Raw genomic sequence first — 18270 nt, 5'->3', positions numbered from 1 at the left:
AACTCTTCTACTAAAGACCACTCAGAGGACTTCCCTGGTGGCGCAGTGGTTAAGAATCCGCCTGCCGATTCAGAGGACACGGGTTCGAGCCCTGGTCCAGAAAGATCCCACATGCCTTGGAGCAACTAAACGCGTGCACCACAACTACTGAGCCTGCGTGCCACAACTACTGAAGCTCGCGCGCCTCGAGCCGGTGCTCCGCAACAAGAGAAGCCACCGCAATGAGAAGCCCGCGCACCGCAACGAAGAGTAGCCCCCACTCGCCGCAACTAGAGAGAGCCCGCACACAGCAACGAAGACCCAACGCAGCCAAAAATAAATTAATTAATTAATTTTTAAAAAGACCACGCAGAGCTCCCTTGGTTCCTTTCAGCTGCAAAGCCCTGACATCCCCAGGAGGAAGGATCATGGAGAGAGCCACTTCAAACAAAGCCAACACTTACCTGGAATTTCTGGGTCTGTGCTTTCTGGGGGGCCTCTCGGGGTTTAGCAAAGGCAGCATTGAGCTCTTCAATTTCAGAGTTAAGTTCTTCAATCTGGGTAAAAACAAGGAAGAGCAGCCAAGTATGCACTGGGCTCTCCTCTCTGTGCTCAGCCCAGAAGCTTTTCCTGCTGGACTGGGAAGGGCTTGTAACCGAGGGCTCTGTAGTCAGAAAAGCGGGATTTCTAGTTTGCCTGTCTACTAGCTGGATGACTTCAGGCCAGGCGCTTCATCTCTTTGAGACTTAATTCCCTCAACTATAGAACGAAGATACGACCACTCACCCAACCACAGCACTGTGAGGCTTGAACAACGTTAAGAGGTACGGGCGCTCAAGTCATGCCCGGCTCACGCTAAGAGTTACTATTATTGTCCACAGAGATGACCCACCCAACCACCGAGCCTGGCTCTTCCCAGAACTCCTCACCCTCCAGTGACCTTCTCCTCTGGCCCAGAGTCAGCGAGGAACTCCCCTGGCCACACCCTGAACTCTGCCAGCAGCCAGAACTGCCCTAACACCGGTGCCCTGCACAGCAGAGGGTCTCCGACGACCACTGGGCCCTGAACTCCCCACACCCGAGACAAATCACACTGACCACGATTATGAACCAAATCTCCGCTGCGGCTGGCACTGGTGGTTACTCAAACTCCTACCTCCTTGGCTTCCTCAGCCCCAGTTTCCTGGTCGGCGTCCCACTCCTGCAGCCATTCCTCCTGCCCCCTTTGTGCATTCCTCTCCCTGTTCCTGAAATTTGCTGTCCCCTGCGGCCCGATGCTCAGCCTCCTTTCCCACCCCACGCTATCCTCGGATAAGTAGATCAACTCTCAGAATTTTCACTCGTATCTGTATACGACTGACTCCCAGACCTACACCTCCAGGCCTGGGCCTTCTCCAAGCTTTAGACTCGCGGATCCATCTGCCTCCTGGACTTCTCACCTGAACGGTCCATGGGCTTCTCAAAGTCGGTACCTTCTGAACAGGCTCATCACCTCCATCGCCGCCCCCACCTCACCATGATCCTCCATTGTCTATGCTTTTAAGGGAGGTGGTGGCACACCATATCCCCAGTCACGCAGCCAGAAGTCACCCTTGACTGCTCCTTCTCCCGAGTCCTACATCTAATCATCAAAGTTCCCCAAATTCACTTCTAATTTTTAATTATTCCTAGTTGTATTTCTTGAATACGCCCCACCCCTCCACTCCTACTTACTGTGACCGCTGCTCTAATTCAGCCTTTCTGAATTAGGGGGCTCTCACCTCAGCTACTGGCCTCCCTGCCTCCGTTCTTGCCCTTCTGCCGTCCCCTTTCCCAGTACAGCCACAGGCTGCTCTGGGATGCAAACGTGACCACACCCCTCCGCTCGGAGCCTTCAGTGGCCTTGCTACCCTCTGAGTTCCACCACCTCCGCTGCCCCTTGCAACCCCTCCAGCTTCTCCTCTCGCCTCACTTCAGCTCTGCGCTTGATCTCTGAGAACCTCAAACCGTTCTGTTTCCACAAACACACAAGGGGCTCTTTCCTAACGTCAGGCTCTGACCAGCATTCTCCCCTCTGCGCGAAATGGCCTCCCAGTCTCCGCCTCCCTTCCCAGCTAATTCCTGGTCCTCCTTTAAGATTCAGCTCAGACACCTCCTCCAGGAAGAAGCGCTCCCCGCTCCTCGCATCCACACCCTAACCTGGACCAGGCCCCCTCCCCTCTGCTTCCACAGCCCCCTGCACTTCCCTCAATCACAACACCTTCATGCTGTCTTTTTTCCCCACTAGACTGGCAAGCAGAGCTGTGTTTTCTTCTCTGTATCTGTGCCGAGGAGTTACTGAGACATAACTGATGGCTATACTCGTGACAGGAGAACCGCAAAGAACCATGAGCCACCACCTTGGATCCCAAAGGCAACAAGCGGAAGGCAAGGGCGACTTCTGGCTGGCACGACTAGGGATACGGTAGTGCCACCAACGCAGGCAAGAGCAGAGAAAATGGAGTAGGATGGTGAGATGGGGGCGGCGATGGAGGTGATGGGTCTGTTGAGAAAGTGCCGGATCTGAGGAGCCTGCAGACCACCCAGGTGAGATGTCGCAGTCATGGCCTTGCCTCCCAAAACGCCTTTATCTCAATCTTCTGTTGTCTTTCAAAAGATTAGACCCATGCTGTCCAATATGGTGACAAAAGTCAGAGTTTAAAAATGTTAAATACCTCATTGCTATTTTTCTTTTATTGATTACATGTTGACATCCGGCATGTATGTATTTTAAAATTAATTTCACTTGTTTCTTTTTACTTCTTTTAATGTGGCTACTAGAAAATTTTAAATTACATCCATAACTCGCATTATAGTCATGCTGGACAGCACTGAATTACTCTACAAAAGAACTTCTAATTGACTACAGGACCCTTTCCCCACTTTCTATACTCATCTCAGCTCTCTTATAAACTTTTTTTTTTTGAGTTTCATTTATTTATTTTTTTTAATATCTTTATTGGGGTATAATTGCTTTACAATGGTGTGTTAGTTTCTGCTTTATAACAAAGTGAATCAGTTATACATATACATATGTTCCCATATGTCTTCCCTCTTGCGTCTCCCTCCCTCCCTCTCTTATAAACTTTTTACCTAAAGCTAAAAATTCAGGGTAAGACAGGCCTGTCACAGAAGCTAATAAAGAAAAGTCTCACTTCAGGTGTATCAGACATACCTCTTTTTCCTTCGACTTTAGTGCCATGGTTAGACCCTGAATGGCTTTATCCCTCTTTAAACTATTTTTCTTTTCCGTAGCAATTTCTCTTTCTTTCTCTCTCAGGTCCTTCTGAAGTGCCTAAATTAGATTAGAAAAAGATTCACTAAGTTGATGCATTTTAACCAAAATGCACTGTAAATATAACTTTAAGAGCACACTCAAACGCAGTTATTCTATCATTCCTGTCAACCTGTGATTAATGTTTCCAAGTAGAGCTGAGAATCGTGGCATCAGCTCCAAGTTACTGCTTTACCACTCGCGGCAACAAGGCTGGGTGTAGGAAGGGGATCAGATCAGTTAAGACGATGACAGCTACTCCCGTGGAAAGGACTCCAATGCCTTCTGGAATCTGAATACAGTCACAGCAGAGCCTTTGAAACCGTAGCAGGTTATTTGGGGGAAATGACAGATCATTAATTTCACTCCTTAATGCTACAAAAGCCAGCAGAGAATTTGGTTTGATGGAGACCGAATATATACATTTATAGTCTGAGTTCATTTCTAAAGATATTCACTGCTGCCTCCCTCCCGGGCTGTTGTGAGAATCAAATGAGATAATGGACGTGAAAGCACTTTCTACGCTGGCAGGCGCTACACAAATGGCGGCCGCTGTGACTAGGGGACCCTGCAGCAGTGGCTCTGCGATTGGCCTGGCAGGTCTGAATCCTTGCTACACCTCTTCCAACTCTGTGACCCTGGGGACGGAGCCTCACCTCTCTGAGCCCCATGTGTTACATCTGCAAAATGGGAACGCCTACTCCAGAGTTATCGTGAAGGCTACGAAACCCTCCTCTCTGACACACCTAGAGCTTGACTCAACGAGTGACAGCTACTGTCACACAGGATTATCTGTTGCACTCAGAAGAAAGCAAGAGGCAGGGATAAATCCTCAATACGTTTGTAAAAATTGTGTCAGCATACCTGGATCCTCTCTTCAAAGCGATTTCTCTCCTTCTCCTCCTCCATTTGTGCAGCCTAAGAAAAGGCATTCATTGGTGCTCGGAAGGGATCCAGCATCCAGCAGCTTCCCCAGAACGGTTAGAATGAGCACTGCATTTACTTTCCATTCCCCACCCCACTGCTGAGGAACTCATGAAAACAATCATCCACTCCTTCTGTCTCCCCGGAAATGCACCCAAGTTAAGAAAATGTAAAGACAAGCAACCCGCACGGGCTGACCACCAGCCCCATGGAGCGTGAACCAAAGAGCTACGGGACGGCGCAAAAGCCACTGAAGCACAGCGCCCGCGGGGCGAGAAGGGCCGGAAGGAGGAGCAGACGTGGGCTAATCACAGCCAACAGCTAGCCGGGGAGGCCGGAGGGGACAAAGGAGACCCTGCTCCACAAAGCGACTGAGACAGTCCATGAGCGCTGAGACGTCCCCTGGCGTTTAGGGACCACACACGGCAGCCACCCGGGGTCCAACCAGGACCAGAAAGCCGCTACCAGGCCTGCCTGCACCTCCAGGCCTGCCCACCCACTTCAAAACAGCTGGGCATGGAGGTGGCCTGGGGGAGGAGGGGCAGGGGTCCAGGAGGGCTTTGGGGTCTCTACCAGCGACCCACCTCTTGGAGCCTGGGAAAATATCACGACGCCTCTGAGCGTGTTTCTCTACCCGACGAGGGGACCGTGATCTCTGCCTTGCAAGGTGCCAGGATTAATTGAGGTGCACGCTGACACCCTTCGAGTGCTGCCAGGCCCAATACAAGTTATTTCCCTTCCCCGCTGCCTCTGAAGTTTCCAACCGAAGGTGGCCTCAAGTCTGCCTCTAACCACAGAGACAAACCAAACCCAGTGGGTGCAAATAAAGTCCCCGGGCATCGACAAATTAACCCATAGGAAAACAGAGGCGTGCAGGTGTGGACTATTTTGTTTGTTTTAAAGGTTTTGTTTTCTTTTTTTTGGCTGCGTGGCTGCATAGGGTCTTAGTTGTGGCACGCAGGCTTTTCGTTGTGGCGCACGGGCTTCTCTCTAGTTGTGGTGTGCGGGTTTTTCTCTTCTCAAGTTGTGGCACATAGGCTCCAGGGCGTGTGGGCTCCCTAGTTTGTGGCACGCGGGCTCTCTAGTTGAGGCGCGCAAGCTCAGTAGTTGCGGGTTTATTTGCCCCAAGGCATGTGGGATCTTAGTTCCCTGACCAGGGATCAAACCCGTATCCCCTGCATTGGAAGGCGGATTCTTTACCACTGGACCACCAGGGAAGTCCCTGGACTGTTTTTTTTTCAACCGACTCTACATGAACACGAGACTGGAAGGATAAAAGAAATGCCAGGGCCCCTGACAAAGGAACTTTCTGGTAATTCCTCAGCAGACAACAGGGAGCTAATATTTTGAAGGCCACTGTGTGCGAACCCTGGGGACTGAATGTGCATCCACTTCCCACAGGGGGATCAGGTCTGCTAATTAAAGTTCCCCTCCATGTCCCGTCACCTCACCTCGGTCCCTCTCTCCTCATCTCCCCTCAGAGCAGCAGAAAGTCCTCGGAGCTCTCCAGATGACACGTTTTCATCTGGAGATGCCATCCGAGATTTCTCCTCTTTCAGGCACTGAATTAAAGCTTCTTTGCTCTTCAAAGACAGCTTCAACTCCTCAATCAGTCTGAAAGAGAACAAAATTTAAATATTAATTCTAAGCTGTTCTCTTAGCTCAGTGTAGCAGGAGGAGGTAGGTAACAGGGCCAGACATCTTCAAAGTAGACACGTCCAACGATCGAACATAAACGGAACCACATTTTGCAGGTGGGAGATTTGGGGCCAGAATTCGCCTCCAGCCCGGCCCTGGTCAATCCATCCTCTGAGCTGCCAGACTACGGTCTCATCAAGTCACACTCCCGCTCAAAGACTTTCATTGGCCCCCACCATCGACAGCAGTGGATTATGAATTTGGGGGGCGGGGGGTGGGGAGGGGCAAGAAATCTCTCCCTAAGGAATCTGTCAGTGAGACTCAACAAACCTGACCAGTAAAGCAGAATGGTTCCAGTGAGCGTGAAAACCAGAGAGCGTCTTGCCAAGGCTTCCCAGGGCAAAGTCTAAAACAGACTGGCTTCCAAAATAAAGGCCAAACTCCTCAGCAAGGCGATCGCGGCCCTGTCTTTTCGGGCCTAGTAGATCAGAGGTGCTGCTGACGGCGTCCGTCGCGCCTCTCACAGGAAACGGACACCCTCTTCATTGGCTCTCAGAGCCTCCCTCCCACACCTGTCCAGGAGCTGGGCTGCCCTGCGCACACCACGCCCTCTACCCAGAATGCCCTTCACACCTCTGCTCCTGCATCCACCTGATAAACACCCATTCATCCCGCCACCGCCAGTGAGGCGTTACATCCCCTCAAGACCCCAGAGGCCCTCCTCAGGAAGAGCTGAGCACACCCTTCTCCGGGCCACCGAATTACCCCTGACCACGGCCAAGTCATTTAACCTCTCTGAGCCTGCACTGCCTCGGCTATAAAGTGGCCATAACTTGCTTATGTGGAATGGAGATAAGCTATTTAAAATGCTGCACAACTCCAGGCACATGGCAGAACTCAACAAATAACAAGTGGCTATATGGCTATAATTATTTTTTTTAAAACACTGAGCAATTAGCATTTTGTCAAAGGACTCTCAGAAGAGTCTCTGCAGCTAAGCCTAGAAAGCAACTCAGTAGGGTAGAAAGAGCAAAGGCCTGCAAGTCTGAGAGAGCTTCCCGAGCTCCCAGGGCGAAGGTGAGAAGTGAGCTAAAAGCAGTTAAAGCGTCTAGCAATGCGTATTTGAGTATCTGAAAATTTGTGTCCACCCAAAATTCCTATACTGAAATCCTAACCCCCAAAGGTGACAGGATTAGGAGGTGGGGCATTCGGGAGGAGATAAGATCTTGAGGGTGGAACTCGCATGAATGGCAGCACAAATGGAACTCCAGAAAGATCCCCCACCCTTCCACCAGGTGGGGACACAATAAGAAGTCTGCGACCTGGAAGAGGGCCGTCGCCCAACCATGCTGGCGCCCTGATCTCGGACTTTCGGCCTCCAGAACTGTAAGAAATAAGCTTCTATTGTTTGTAAGCTACCCAATCTGTGGTATTTTGTTATGGCGCCCCAAAAGGACTAAAATAATTGGGTACAGAGGGAACCGGGCAGCACCAGCGCGGTGCCCCGCAAAACTCGGAGGAGTAAGACTGCCCTCTAGGGGTTCAACTTTGAAATCATCACACAGTCAACTGGAGAGGTAAAAAGTCACCAAACTACACACTTAAAATGGATGTGTCGTGCTGCGTGCAACTTATACTTCGATAAAATTGATTTGCTTTAGTTACCTTAAAGCAAGTTCTAGATAGGGATGGAAATGAGCAGGGAAGGCCTGTGGGGACTGTCGCCAGCCTAGTGCACCAGCCCGCCTAAGAGAGCAGCCTCAGTCCAGCAAGACCCTGGCCCAGTCCTGCCACGCCTTCCAGGTTTTCAAGAGAAGCTGGAAATCTAGACTTTCACGTGAAATTAGGCATTTGGTTTTTTTTTAACATCGGCAACAAATTCCATCTTTTCAAAGTACTGTTTGGGTCAAATAAAATATGTCTGTTGGCCATACTGACCTGCAGGGCTCCTCAAGGCTGACTGTCTTAGAGATACGGACTAGCTGTAAGGTCCAGTTGAAGGAAATCAAGGAGCTAAAGCATGTACCTTTGAAAAGGCCGGCGGGAGGCCAGGACACGGGCAGTGTCCGTCCTGGTGAGGGCCCTGCTCAGCGGTGGTGGTCAGTCACGCGGCAGACCTGGATCCAGCTCACCAGGGCGTGACGAAGGGCCCCTGCTCCATCCAATTCACTCACACCTCTGACCTCAATTTAGCTTCCTGGGGCAGGTCTGCCTTCAGGGGCGGAACACACTGATCCTAGGCCCAGAAGAGTTCCACCACAGAGGGCCACACCCAAGCGAGCGGGCAGAAACCCAGAGCTGGCTGCCGGGAGCGTGCCTGAGGCACCTCTATCCCTGAGAGACGGGTGCACTTGCAGGACTGACACATCACGGTTCGGTGCCTCCCCAGCCGGACCGGTAGGAGACCCCAGGAGCAGGCAGCCTTAGGGAGGCCCCGACCTGATCACCCACGTCCACGGAGACCCCACTGCCCGGACCACAGTCAGTACTCAGCAAGCATTAACCCTTCCCCAAAAGGGCTCCGTCTGCCAAAACGATGGGCAACCAAGCTTCTCCAGCGTATGCTAACAGGGACCGAGGCTGCTCTAAACTGTGCCACGCGTCCCACCTTTGAGGGTGCCTCACCCCAAGCCCAGAGCTCTCCTCTCCTAAGCTCTCCCTGCCCCACACCCAGGCAGAGCTGATCACTCCCTGGCTTTTGTCACAGCCCAGACCCGGAACTTACCTCCAGCACCAATCGTGACTTGTGACTTTCTGTTTTTAACGCGTGTTTCCTCCCCCACATGGGAGCTCCATATAAGGAAGACAGTGTTCACCTCTGCATTCCTGGCACCCAGCCCGAGGCTAGGCTCAGCAGCTGGGGAAGGAATGAACCTGCATCTCCTTTAATTCAGGCCTCACTCCACAGGCCCAGCATCTCCTGGACTCTCCTCTTGGTGCCTGCAATCCCTCAACCCAATGCGTCCCAACTGAAAGCTCATCTTCCCACCTCCTCCACCCCAAAACATCTCCTCTTTCTCCCCTTTTCCCACAAACTCGGCAAACTGCCCTCCCATCCCACGGTTGCTCACGCTCAGGACCTGGGTCGGGGGGACCTCTGCGGCCTCTTCCCTCATCCACAGGTCCAGCAGCCATCAAGCCCTTCAAGCCATCACGCCAGTCCAACCTTCCCAGTGTCTCTGCCTGCTCTTCCCCAACCCGAGCTCTGTCACCTCGGTCCTCTTATCTGAACTTCAGCATCATCCCCCCTGCCAATCCATCCTCCAGGGGGCAGCCAGAGGGAGGGCTCGAAATTTATATCTGATCCTGTCATTCCCCCCACCCCCATCCTTAGCTCTTCAGTGGCTCCTCACATGCCCTGAGGACAAAACCCAAACTCTACCAAAAGGCCCACAGGACCTGCCCCAGCTTCCCTCTCCCCAGCTCCTCCTATCGCCCCGCCCCCGTTCCAGACCACGACACTCGGCCAGGCTGTATTCTTCCAGTTCCTTGATCACGCTTTAGAACAATTTCTGTCGACTTCCAAACTAGTTTGGCTCTTCAATGGATGGGCCAGAGGTTAGCCGGAAGTCTCACTTTTGTTTAGTTAACTCAACCTTCCACTTAGTAACCACCAAAGCAAGGCAAGAGTATCAAAATGCAAAAACGGTAAAGAATAAAACCTCCACCCTCTCCTGACCAGTTTTGATTCAAAGTTTGGTTGCAAGACATAAAGGGCATTTAAGATTGCTGAAAAGCCGTATGGCCCACGCACTTCTCTGGACCAAACGGCACATGTTTTATTTCTGGACCATTGAAGAGCTCTGTACTTGGTCTACATTGTTTTGGTCCCTCGCACTGTACTAATCTGGGCCCTCAGCCTGCATTAAAAGACATGATGGAGAACGGTCACAAAAAATTCACTAGTATTTTACTGTGGGGATGGAGTCACTTACTACTCCCTTTGGGAAAATCTACAAGAGAAATGTCTCTCTGACAATGACAAGTAAAACTGGGCTTCTCCTGAGTTACTAGCTTGCTTTGTCTTGTGAGCAATGTGAATCTTATGTCCACCAAAATTGTTTTTCCCTTTTTCCTTTGGCTACCAGGAAGCTTATAGCCAAAACCTGAATGCTAAATTTAGTATCTGAGTAGAACTTTTCGGCATGAACTTCTGTCTACTAATTCTATCTCTGTCCTCATATCACTACCCTATTCCTTTCCCTTTCACCCTGATTTTATCCCTAGTTTTCTCACTATGGGGAACAAGTAGAAAAAGAAGGGGAAAAGGGTAGGAAGGCAACAACTCTTTCCGTTTTTTTTGGATCATGCTGCCAGATAAATGGATGTCAGAGCATCACAGGGGTAAGAGCCAGACCTGTCCTTCTCTTCCAGGACCAGAGCCGTCTCCAGATCCCCCTCGTGCATCTTCTTCATCTCTGAAAGCTTGTTTTCCAAGCTTAACCGAAGAGCCTTCTCTGTTTCTGTTCCAGCAAAGGCCTTTTCCAGCTCTGCTTGGGCGACTTTCACATCCTAGAGTTAAATTAAACGCATTTGATGCAATTTTTCAATACAATTGGGAACACTTTGAAAGGAAATTGGATTAAAATATAAATATTTATGACTTTTTCTCCAGCACATTTCCCCTCTCTGAATTGTACTACACATGGGGAGAATCAGTAATAAATACATTCACCAGGTACTTTTCCCCTCTTGTATCCTGAAGAATAATAGGCATTTCCAATGGAAAAGACTCTACAAGAACCGTATTTTGGGTTTTGAAAAATCCGATCAATATTTACAGTTTCAATGAGAACGAGGAGAAATGTGCCTCTCGATACCTAAACATACATAAATTCCTAGGAGTCACCATAATCTCCATGCAAATTCTTCCCACACCCCACTGCCCCCTCACTATTTTTAAGATAATGACTACACAACTCTAAAGTGCATTTTCTGTATCTCCAAGGTGATTTAGGTGGTAAAAAACTCTTATGTTCTTCCTGAGAGCTCAGAGAAGCCAAAAAGGAAATTGCCTAAATCACGCAGGCAGCGTCTGTGTTGGGGAAAAAGGTCCTGGTGCTCAGGAAAGGGACCGGATAGCAGATGTGAGTCTCCAAGCCCTCATGCCGCTGCCTCTGACTGCATCACAAAGATGAAAGGCAAATCGAACTGGATTCAAAACCCAGCTCTCCCACCACTTACTTGCTGGGTGACCTTGAGTAGTCCCTTAACCTCTCTGAGCCCGTTTCCTAACCTATAAAACAGGGATAACCACCGTCTCAAAGAGTTGCTGGGAGACTGTCAAATGCCTACTGCGTCACAGGAAGCTCAAAATACGCTGGCTTCCTCTTCCCTGCCCTTCCCTCCACGGTGCTTTGAGCAAGGAGCTTTACTTATACTATCTTTGATCCTCACTCAATCCTAGAAAGTTACATACTGACAGAGACACTAGACCAGCCCAGAATGCAGGCTCTACAGCCAGACCACCTGGCATTTACTACCTGGGTGACCTTGCGCCAAGTGACTTGGCCACTCTGTGCCTGTGTCATCATGTTTTTGGTTTTGTTCCTAAAAAGGGATAGTAAAAGCATTTACCTCATACGTTTACTGAAGGGATAAACTAAGTCAGTGTATGAAAAGGCTGAGAAGGGTGCCTCAGACATGGTAAGCCCTCCGTAAATCGTTAGTTCACTGCGGGTACTACAATTACCCTTGCAGGGCAGACACCACTGGCCTCATTTCACAGATGAAGCAGCAGAGGCTCAGAGAAGGCAAATGTCTTCTCCAAGGTGACAAGCTAGTGATAGAGCAGGGATTCAGCGCGGTACTGTCAGTCACGCTGCTACCCTAAAACCTGGGGAAGCACTTACTGGAAAAAATAAGATGACTGAACCAACAGATTAAGTCTCTTAGAAGTCTCAGAATTACATTTTAACTAAAGTTCAGAATTCGGGCTCAGCAGACCCTCCTTTTGGTTTCAGCTCTACTGCTTATGACCAAGACTAAGTTTCGCAGCTCTCTGAGCCGGTCTCGTCTGTAGTTTGGACCTAGGATCTACACACCCTCAGGGGGCCGATGTGAACATGACCACTATAAGCTGTAAAATAGAGTACAAATGAATCTGCTCTTTGTATCTAGAAGTGCTTTGTGGTGTCATTTCTCCTCTTATCTGCCAAGAAGAATCAGGGTTTTGGGTAGAGAAACAACAGACTTCAAAGATCAAGAATTAAAAGGAACTGGTATCACTCGATGACGAGCTTAATATGGAGGAAAGCTTTTCAACAACTAGGAGATAAAGTTGTTTGGCCAAGGAGCGTCCTGATTCCCACCACAGGCTGAGAATGGGGGGAAAGAAGAGCTACACACAGCGGCTCCCCGAGAGGAAGCAGGCAGTTGGCACAGGTGGGATGGAGGCTGGGCTCTGGGGACAGGGGCTGCGTGGCCACGCATGGCCTACGAGTCAGGAAACCTGGCTCCAGGCTTAGCTGTGTTAGGCGGGTCGCCTTCCCTCTCTGGGCCTCAGGCCTCAGCTCCCTCTTCTGTAAAGTAAAGGAACTAAACTAGATAAAAAGAAGGGTGGTGTTGCAGTCAGGACACAGGCTGTAAAATCAGCTGTTGTAACTTAAATCCGGGACTAAACGTGGACTAGTTAGTATTTCTCTCTGTACTTCCGTGTCCTCATCTAGAGGATGGAGACGATAAAGGCCAGCGCGCAGGGTGTAAGGGTATAAATTCCATACGCAAAGTGCCTAGACCGGGGTTGGAGCGCAAGAGGTGCTCAGCAACGGGGGGCTCTTCTCCCTGCTGAAACCCTGACAGTTTATGACAAGAGGAACAAAATTCTGCCCACTCGGTTACGAACCCGCTGTAGGAAACACATTCTCCTCAGGGTTTTCAGACTTGCCTCTCTTTTTTTTTTGGCCGCACCACGCAGCATGCGGGATCTGGTTCCCCGACTAGGGATCAAACCCACACCCCCTGCAGTGGAAGCACAGAGTCTTAACCACTGGACGGCCAGGGAAGTCCGGACTTGCCTCTTCTAAAAGGAGTATTCTCTTGGTTAGGAGCTCTTCGACCTGCCGCACCTTCTTCTGAGCATCTTCCTTCACCCGCTGAATTTCAGAGCCACCCCCTGCGGTGAGGCTCTCAACTGCTTTGCTGCGAAAAGAGGCAAAGGCATAAAATGCACAAGAGTGACAGTCAGATGGTGATTCCAACCGCTCCAAAGAGACAAAGAATATTTGTTGGTCACTTCTCCCACAGACCTGTTCTGAGCTTTTTTTTTTTTTAAATTAAGATTTGTAATTCAAAAGCACAGATAATGCAATATATAAATGTATCAAGTCAACCGTGCAGTATACCTTGAACTTACACAATGTTATATGCCAATTACATCTCAATTAAAACACATATATAGGGGCTTCCCTGGTGGCGCAGTGGTTAAGAATCCGCCTGCCAACGCAAGGGACACGGGTTCGAGCCCTGGTCCGGGAAGACCCCACGTGCCGCAGAGCAGCTAAGCCCATGCGCCACAACTACTGAACCTGCGCTCTAGAGCCCACGAGCCACAACTGCTGAGCCCGCGTGCCACAACTACTGAAGCCCGTGCGCCTAGAGCCCGTGCTCCGCAACAAGATGGAGCTACTGCAATGAGAAGCCCGCACACCACAACGAAGACCCAATGCAGTCAAAAATAAATTAAATAAATTTTTTTTTTAAATAAATAAATAAAACACATATATGATATATACACATAGTTCGCATACTATCCAGTGATCTTCTTAGGGTCAACTCCTAGAAAGGGAATTACTAGGTTAAAGGATAAGCTCGTTTTTAAGACACTCGACAGCTACTGCCGAATTCCCCACCACGAAACTTCCGATAAAGCACACCTCCACCGGCGGCAGGAAAGGCAGGGCGCTGGTGTGACAAACCAGTGAGCAAGGAGCTGGAGACAACGAAAATAAACCTGCAGGTAAAGGTCTTCTGCCACTGGAGGGAGGAGCATCTCAAACACAGCACGACCACTCGGCAAGCACGAGCGGCAACTGAGGGCCTGAGGAGAGGAGGTTACCCGCCCTCCACCACCTCCAACATAACAGGCAGACTTCACATCGCCGGGCATCGTGGAACATTCTCTCTGCTTGACCAGCATGGTGGGGCTGGCCCACCAACACCAGACACAGCGCTACGACCACAGACGCCTTTCATTTTGGTTCTCGAAAAACAGCGCCGGATGTGAATTTGTGAGACACAGACTCAGAGGCAGGTCTCATCAGATTTCTAAAATGACTGCGGGTTTCCAGAAGGCAGAATGATGAAGGAGACGGCTCCACCTAAAGCTAGCTTTTCAGAAAAGCTGCAAAAGGATAAGTCTATTCACCACCAGCCTCCCATGCCCTACTTTAAGGGTATATAACATTTTTCCAACCAGGGGCCACGTGATCAGACACTCACATGCACAGGCCATGTGAATTTCTGACTGAGAACAATGCAAAGTCAAGAGGGCCATCCTTGCTGCCTCGAACATGAGTCGCCTGCAAATAAAGACTTTATTCATATCTTGTTTCCTTTCACCAATAAGCCTTCAGAAGGCCCCAGTGTCATGATACCATTTTAATGGAATTCAATGTGAACAATTGGAAAGAAAGAACAGTGGCTCTGAGGCTGAACAGATCTGCTTCCAAATTTTGACTCTCTTATGTCCTCAGCGTGACTCTGGGTAAATTACCTCTTACACCTCAGTTTCCTCATTTGAAAAATGAGATGATTACCTCTTAGAACTAATGTGCTAACACATGTGGTGGCCGTAGCGCGGTGCCCTTCCTCTCTGATCTGAGTGCTGCCTGCTGGCCTGTTGTCCCCGAGGCCACCGCAGCACTGGCCCCTGCTGCACCACTGTAAGAGGCCTCGTTCCACCGCCTCTGCTGGCATCTGAGCTGAGAATGGACCCTCTCTGGCCAGAACTAAGACCACCACGGTCACCTCCTGATCACTGCTATGAAACGTCCTGAGCCGCCACTCCCTCAGCTCATTTCCTGATCAGTACTGTCTGGAATTCACAATGATTCACAATCACTTCCACCACTCCTCAAGAGGCATTATACATGGCTGGAAGATTTCTGTACTAGAAGCTTCTCCCTCCTGAGCCTTGGACACAGGATTTTTCCAGTCCCAAATTTCCACTAACCACCAGAAATGTTTTAGCCCTTGGGCTTCATAGAGACTTCTCTAGAAAATGGCCCGCTCGACTGCCTCCCCCTCCCCCTGCCTCCACCACCCAGCACGTGCAAATACACCGGCTCCCTCCTATCAGCCCAGATCAAACATTTCTGTTTTGCAGTCTGAATCATATACATCGTCGAGGGGCTGACTACAATTTTTAACAAGTACTGGTATTATTCAGTTTGGCTGTACTTTAGTTATACCAATAAAATATATTCCCAATAACAAATGTTCCAACTTTTCATTTATCATCTTTGTATCTCTGTAGCAATAAAATTTACACTCAGCAGTACGGCGCAATTTTCCCCTCCTGATGGAATTATTGTTTTTGTTTGTGTTTTAAAGCCACAGAGATAAAATTTACTCCCGACAATATGTCTGCTTTCGTTTTTAATGCCCCCTTACTGTAAGTGAGAAATACAAGAATAGAAAGCCGGCAAACTATATACTTACTCCAGAGCAAGGCAGAGCGAGCTCAGACCAGGCCAGTCCCAGTTCTGTCACCAACCTGGGCAAGACTTCCTACTCCTCTGAGCCTCAGTTTTCTTTCCACTCAAATGGGAACACTGGCTGCCTCAAACAGCTGTTGTAAAATCAACTGCAATAAAGCATGTCAAGTGCCAGGTGCAGGGTTTGGGGCAAAGCAGGATCTCAGTAAACATTCGTTCTCTCCTTCTGCCCTTTCTCTCTTTACAGAATCTGGGGCAACAGATGAGATAGACAGCAAGGCCTAAGGAGAGGAAAGGTTTACAGAAACTGGTCTAATCCAGCTTTCCACCCAATATAAGACAGAACTGTCTATAAACACCACCCTCACTACCCTTTCTAACCCTCAACATTTCCTCTTGACTCTTTCCATTCTAATTATAGTTTTTTAGAAAAAGCAGGGGCTTTTCCTGTGACAGGTGCTGGGCATTTCGGGGTAAAGAAAGGCACCTTTAGCAGACGTGTGGTGGACAGGGCACCTAGCCCATGGCAGGTAATTCTCACAAAGGCCCCATGAAGTAGGAACAGCTGAGAAGCCAAGACTCAGAAGCCAAAGACCCACCTACTGGCAGAGCCAACCCAGAGCCCCTGCCCCTTCCACTGGCCCCATCTCCACTCAAGTAGGGGAGCAGGCTCTTGGCCTCACAAGATGTACAGTCATGTTAGAGAAGTGAGAATCACATACAGGAAAATAAAGAACATGAAACCTAGTGCTAGGCTAAAAGTCAGGGACTTGAGTTCTAATCCCAGCTCTGATCTTTCTAAGTGATTTTGTCATGGTCCTTCCCGTCTCCAGGCCTAAGTTCCCCCCGCTACAAAAGGTTTTCCTAGAAAGTTGCCTAGCTCCCAGGATAATGATGGAATGTATCAATAAATGGATGTGAAAGCGTTTTATAAACTGTAAAGTGTTACATACACATGGGATTGCCATTACATGCCAGAGCAGTCTGTACATAGGTTGAGATGTGGACCACGGGCAGCCACGGGACTCAGCATGAGCCTTTATGGAGGGGAGGCGACAGGAAAGGCATCTGGGCCAGGAGGGGACGGGAAGCAGAAGAGACCTGCCAAGGCAAAGCTAGAGCAGCAGGGGCAGGACACTTTCAGTACCTGTGCACTACTGGGATAAAGTGTTGGTGGAGAGAAAGCTGGAGCAGTGAAGTCACTGTGACTTTCTTAAACAGAACCCCTGCCCTAGAAGGCATCCTTGACATCGCCCTTCCCACCATTACCAAGCCCTGTGGACTTTGCTTCCCAACCATCTCCCCAGTCCCCCCATGCAGCTCATCACAAATCTCTTGCCTAAACTACTGGCCCAGCCTCCTAACTCGACTCCCTGCTTCCACCCTGGCTCCCTCCACAAAACATTCCCCACTCAGCAACCAGAGTGACCTTTGAAAAAAACAAAGCCCCGATTGTGTCAGCTGCTTAAAACCCATGACTGTTTTCCATCTGATCTCAGGATAAAGACCAAAATCTCTAGTGAGGCCGCAAGACCCTGCAAGACAAGACCGAGCACCCTAGACCTGTCGTATCTCCTGAGACCTGCACAGTCCCTCCTCCTTCAACACCTTCTCCACCCTTTCCCCCTGGTCAAGGCCTACTTACCGCCAGATCCAATCTCATCTCAAATGCCACCTTCCCGGCCACACACCTACAGCTACGGACCTATTCCTGCTGCTCTAACTCTCCTAGCTTCCTCCCTTTCGCTCACAGCTCTTTTCCCAACTTGTATTTATATATCTATTACTCCAAGTATTCTATCCCGATCACTCCTTCCAGAATGTAAGCCCCATGTGTCTGTTTGGATCATGGCTCTATTTCCAGGAACCTAGGCCAGTGCCACACACGACAACTGCTTGATAAATATTTTCTGAATAAATTAATAAAGCTGGTCAGACCAAAAAGGGCCTTGGACACCAGTCTGGGCAGCTGGAAAATCTGTGCATACAGACACGGGCACCAGCCCCCAAACGCTCAGCTCGGTGCGCTGGTACTGAGGCACGCACGTGGCCTTTTTGAGTCCGGGTTTCCATGTGCACACGCCTGGCTAGAAACAAGTCCTGGCTGAGATCTGCAGCAGGCAGGGTGAACAGAGTAGGAAACAGACAGAATTCTGCTACTGACTTCTAGGCTTGGTAAAGTCAATTTGACTTCCTGCCCAGAGAACGATGTGCTTCCAAACAACAACAACAAAGGCAACCAACAAAAACAACGTGTTAAGGGAATTCCCTGGCAGTCCAGTGGTTAGGACTGGGCGCTTTCACTGCCTTGAGCCCGCGTTTGATGGGGAACAAAGATCACGCAAGCCCAGCAGCATGGCCAAAAAAAAAAAAAGTGTCAATCTAGTTTGTTCGTTCATTCATTCATCACTCACTCACTCAGAAAATACCACGTGTGCACAGTCAGCGTAACTCAGAGAAGCCTGGGCCAGGGAACCTCTAGTCTACTCAGAGCCCACAGCAGTCCATGCCGGCTGCTGGCTGTGTGACAATAAAAGGAATTGTGTGGCCTGGCCCAGAGCAGCGCAGCTGTGCCCTAGGCCAAAGGCCCTACGCCCCTGGGCAGCCGTACCCAGCAGGAGCTCTGCTGCTAGGACAGATGAAGCGTTTCCATGTAAGCTTCCAGCCAGGTCCGTGGTGGGTCAACTCTGGGAAGTCTTACTCCTCTCTCACCAAGCGAAACTCAGCACACTTTGGTGCTTCACCCCGTGCCCACAAACGCCCTCTGTCACTGCACCTCCA

General features: G+C 49.8%; 1 protein-coding gene across 3 annotated transcripts in view; it reads right to left on the bottom strand.

Annotated features, from left to right (window-relative positions):
- The window catches only part of CDK5RAP2 (CDK5 regulatory subunit associated protein 2), a 182320-nt gene that overhangs the window by 127236 nt on the left and 36814 nt on the right, over positions 1-18270 (bottom strand). For 2 of the 3 annotated variants that reach the window (XM_060154498.1, XM_060154499.1), the window contains exons 1-5: positions 10191-10341; positions 5647-5809; positions 4136-4189; positions 3173-3292; positions 444-536 (exon numbers count right to left, since the gene is read on the bottom strand). In XM_060154498.1, the coding sequence (XP_060010481.1) occupies positions 444-536; positions 3173-3292; positions 4136-4189; positions 5647-5809; positions 10191-10249 (489 nt within the window). In that variant the 5' untranslated portion in view covers positions 10250-10341. Of the gene's footprint in view, positions 1-443; positions 537-3172; positions 3293-4135; positions 4190-5646; positions 5810-10190; positions 10346-12849; positions 12974-18270 lie in introns of those variants that run through there. The other variant, XM_060154500.1, reaches the window with a different exon arrangement.

Source organism: Lagenorhynchus albirostris, chromosome 7 (genome assembly GCF_949774975.1).
Source record: "Lagenorhynchus albirostris chromosome 7, mLagAlb1.1, whole genome shotgun sequence".
Lineage (NCBI taxonomy): Eukaryota > Metazoa > Chordata > Mammalia > Artiodactyla > Delphinidae > Lagenorhynchus > Lagenorhynchus albirostris.
Note: the sequence above shows the minus strand (reverse complement) of the source record. Positions and strands in the feature narration are given on the sequence as shown.